General features: G+C 36.5%; 1 protein-coding gene across 3 annotated transcripts in view; it reads right to left on the bottom strand.

Moving 5' to 3' along the window:
- Positions 1–1,559, bottom strand: part of LOC105530351 (UDP-glucuronosyltransferase 2B30) — a 23,119-nt gene extending 21,560 nt beyond the window's left edge. For all 3 annotated transcript variants that reach the window (XR_001004637.1, XM_011967865.1, XM_011967864.1), the window contains exon 1: positions 798–1,559. Coding sequence is in view for 2 of the 3 variants with exons in the window: in XM_011967865.1 (XP_011823255.1) it covers positions 798–1,518 (721 nt within the window). In the remaining variant the exon portion in view is untranslated. The remainder of the gene's footprint in view (positions 1–797) is intronic.
- Positions 1,560–3,969: the final 2,410 nt, after the last annotated feature.

Genomic DNA, 3,969 nt, shown 5'->3' with positions numbered 1-3,969 from the left:
ATCAGAGTGAATAGGCAACCTACAGAATGGGAGAAAATTTTTGCAATCTACTCATCTGACAAAGGGCTAATATTCAGAACCTACAAAGAACTCAAACAAATTTACAAGAAAAAAACAAACAACCCCATCAAAAAATGGGCAAAGGATATGTACAGTTACAACTTAATGTTCACACTTTGACAAGATGACTGGCCTTAAAATGAATAGTTTCCAATCCTTAAGTGAAGGAGAATAGAAGCATTGGAAACTTCAAATTATATGCATTGGTTTCTGTTTCTGAAATGGAGACATTATTTCTCTCAACTGTGGAGGAAACCTCCTCCACAGTGGAGGAAACCTGGTAACATGGGTACATATTGCAATTACTAAATAAGGAGACAGGTATACAAGATAAAAACAATTTCTGCAATGTTAAACAGATAGTTCTAGAAAAATGTGTAACTACTCAGTCTACCAGTATACATCCAGCAAGATGTTTCTTGATGAGTCTGACTTTTTTTAAGACAAAAAATTATAATACAACAGAAGTGTGATTGCTTAAAGAAATCTAAGGTGCACTGATTTACAGATTTATGACTTCCTGGAGTGTTCTGTATAGTTGATGGCCACAGGGTTTTAACAGATTCTATGATTTACCTTTTCTATAGTGTTTGTGAGTTTGATAATCTTTTTCTTTCATTTGATAAATTCACTTGCAAAAAGCTCCCACTACCCTGACTTTATGGCTTTATACAAGCTCAGCTTCAAAGGTACAAGAAAGTTAGATCTCCATGCTACCAAATGAAAAAATTACTTACCTAGAACTTCACTGTAAAACTGACCCCACTTCTTCGTATCCCATGCTTGAAACCAAAAGTCAAAATAAATCATATAGATCATATTTTTTACTCTCTCCATGAAACTCATTTGATCACTAAATTCTGACATAACAACAGGTACATAGGAAGGAGGGAACAGAAATCCTCCACCATGCTTTTCAATCGCGTAGCCAGGAGAGAAGCGGAGGCTATACACAAAGGGTAATTTAAGTAGCTCGGCCAGCAGCTCACCACAGGGGGAAACAGCATCTGCAAGAACAACATCAAATCTTGACTCCTGTAGTTTCTTCATAAGTTTCTTATTAGAAACCACATCTTTACAGAACTTTCTAATCATGTCACCATATGTCCACATCATTTCTTGTACTTGTAAAAAATGTGGCCAAAATGTGTCTTTTGGAATGTCTGACCATCTCTTAACCAGTTGTGTGACGCTATCCTCAAACTCAGTTTCAGTTAAAGATGTCGGACAAATTTCAAATTTAAGAGCGGATGGGTTGTTGGGACCAGGAAGAATGGAAGGTGAATATGCCAATACAGTCACCTCATGACCTCGCTGGACAAGCTCATCCAGGATTGTCTTTATATTCATCCAATGGCTGAATTCTGTGGGCCACACCAGGACCTTTCCACAATTCCCAGAGCTCAAGTAACAGCTCAGCTGTATCAGCAGAAGAGCTGAAGTCCATTTCATAGACATCCTGATGCAATGCAATGCTTATTTTCCAGTTGCTGCTCCTTTCTGTCATTTCTCATAGTGACATCCAAGTATAAATCACTCAAGAAGTTAAAATGTAACTTTTACACGTCAAAGTAAACACATTATATTAGCAGTCTGAGCATGTGGATAACAAGGAGACAAATAAACGGTAGAAGACCTGTTTATACAAGTGGGTTTATTTTCCTTTTCATATTTTTAAGTGCTATAATTCAGCTAATATCAGTGATCTTGGATGGACACATCACCTGACTCATGTAATATATTTTAGAATAGTGTCCATAAGAGTAGCTGTGAAAGGTTCATGTTCCTGCAGTGTCTTTGACACAGAACTAAAGATAAAATAGCTAAACATGGTTCAAAAACTTCTGTAAATTTGTTGAAATATAATTCAGATACCATACAAATTATCACTTATTGCATAAAATTTAATGTGTCATAGTATATTCACAGAATTATACATCTACCATAACAGTCAGTTTTAGAAAACTCTTATCTCCTAAAACTAAAACCTATACTCTTTATCCTTTTACTCCCTACCCCTAATTTTTGCATTTGTCCTATCTTGGACAAATGCTAATTGAATTTCTATCTCTATAGATTTGCCTGTTCTGGACATTTTTTAATACATGGCATCATACAATATGTGATCCTTTATGACTGGCCTATTTTACTTAGTATATTTTAAAGGTTCATTTATGATAGAACATTTATATGTTGATTCTTACTACCATCAGGAATGATTTAGAGAGTTTCAAGATGACACTATTCCTGTAGACTTTGTTGAATTCATCAAGGAGAAAGGGAGGGGAAGATATAAAAGTAAACCAGGCCTGCAGTACATTCAGCAGACAGCTTTCGGTTAGTTTGCTCTCTGACTCACTTCTTCATAGTTTTTTGATTATTATTATATAATTATGCAGACACTGTTACAAGATTATAGTTCATCTTAACTGTTCTTTAGATAATAACTTAAACATTTTGAAATGTTGTTTTCTCACCTTCAGTTCCTACATACTGATGAAACCACTGACTCAGCTGGTCTAAAGGACTTCACTGATGCCAGCTGGTCTCAAGGACACCACGAGGAGCTGACTCACCAAAGACTGCAGTTTCCAACTCCTGATGATTTTAGCCACTATCCTGACTAATCTGTGACCCCAACTTTTCAGTCCATCACTCTCCATTATCCCCTTAAAAAATCCAGCCCAGAACTCCTTAGGGAGATGAGTTTTAGGGTCTCCACCTATCTTCCTGCTCAGTGCCCTGTAATTATTAAACTCTTTCTTTGCTGCAAGACATAATGTCTCAGTGTAATTGGTCTATTATTGCAGAGTGGGCATGTGAACCTGTTGGCCCTATAACAAAGAATCCAGTGGAGGAAATAATGGCAAATATGGTGGAAATAGAAAGATAACTCAACTTGAAGATGTAACTACATTGCTGCAATCCTGTGATAAAACAAATACATGAGGAGTTGCTTCCTATGGAAGAGCAAAGAAAGTTGTTTCTTGATATGGATCTACTACTGGTGAAGAATATGTAAACATTGTTGAAATGATAACAATGAATTTAGAATATGACTTAAACTTAGTTAATAAAGCAGCATTACACTTTCAGATGTTTGATTTCAATTTTGAAAGAAGAACCACCATGGGAAAATTGCTATCAAACAACAACGCATATTAAACAGAAATATTTTGTGAAAAAGAAGGGTTAGTGGATGTGGCACCTGCTGTTGTTTTCTTACTTTTAAGAAAGTGCCACAGCCATGCCAACTACTAGCAGCCACTACTCTGATGAGTTAGCAGCCATCAACATTGATGCAAGAAAGACTCTCCACCAGCAAAAAATTTACAACTCACTGAAGGCTCAGATGAGTGTTACCACTTTCTAGCAATGAAGTGTTTTTAATTAAGGCATGTACTTTTTTTGAATCTTAATACTACTGCAGAATTAATGGACTGCAGCATTGTGTAAACATAAGTTTTCTGTGCCAGAGAAACTAAAGCAAATGGTGTGACTCACTGTATTGCATGTTTTGTTTTATTGTAGTAGTCTGGAACCAAATCTGCAACATCTCAGAAGCATATTTTGTATTAGCAAAATCACTTAATATGAGATACACTCTTGAAACTTATTACAAGTGGGGAGAGGCCAAGATGGCCAACTAGAAGCAGCTCATATGCATGCCTGTCATGGAGAGAAACAGATGGAGCGAGTAAATACAGCACCTTCAGTTGAAACATCCAGGTACTTACACTGGGACTAATCAAGGAAGCAACTGATCCACAGAGAATGGAGAAATACAAGGCAGCTGTGAATCCATCTGATCCTGGGCTTTTTTTTTTTTTTCTGGTTGGTTTGTAGGGTATTTATTACTGCCTCCATTTCAGAATTGTTATTGGTCTCATCTTATTCTCAGTTCATCCT

The sequence above is a fragment of the Mandrillus leucophaeus genome, unplaced genomic scaffold, assembly GCF_000951045.1.
Source record: "Mandrillus leucophaeus isolate KB7577 unplaced genomic scaffold, Mleu.le_1.0 Scaffold813, whole genome shotgun sequence".
Classification (NCBI taxonomy): domain Eukaryota; kingdom Metazoa; phylum Chordata; class Mammalia; order Primates; family Cercopithecidae; genus Mandrillus; species Mandrillus leucophaeus.
The sequence above is the reverse complement of the archived record's forward strand: the minus strand, read 5'-3'. Positions and strand labels throughout refer to the sequence as shown.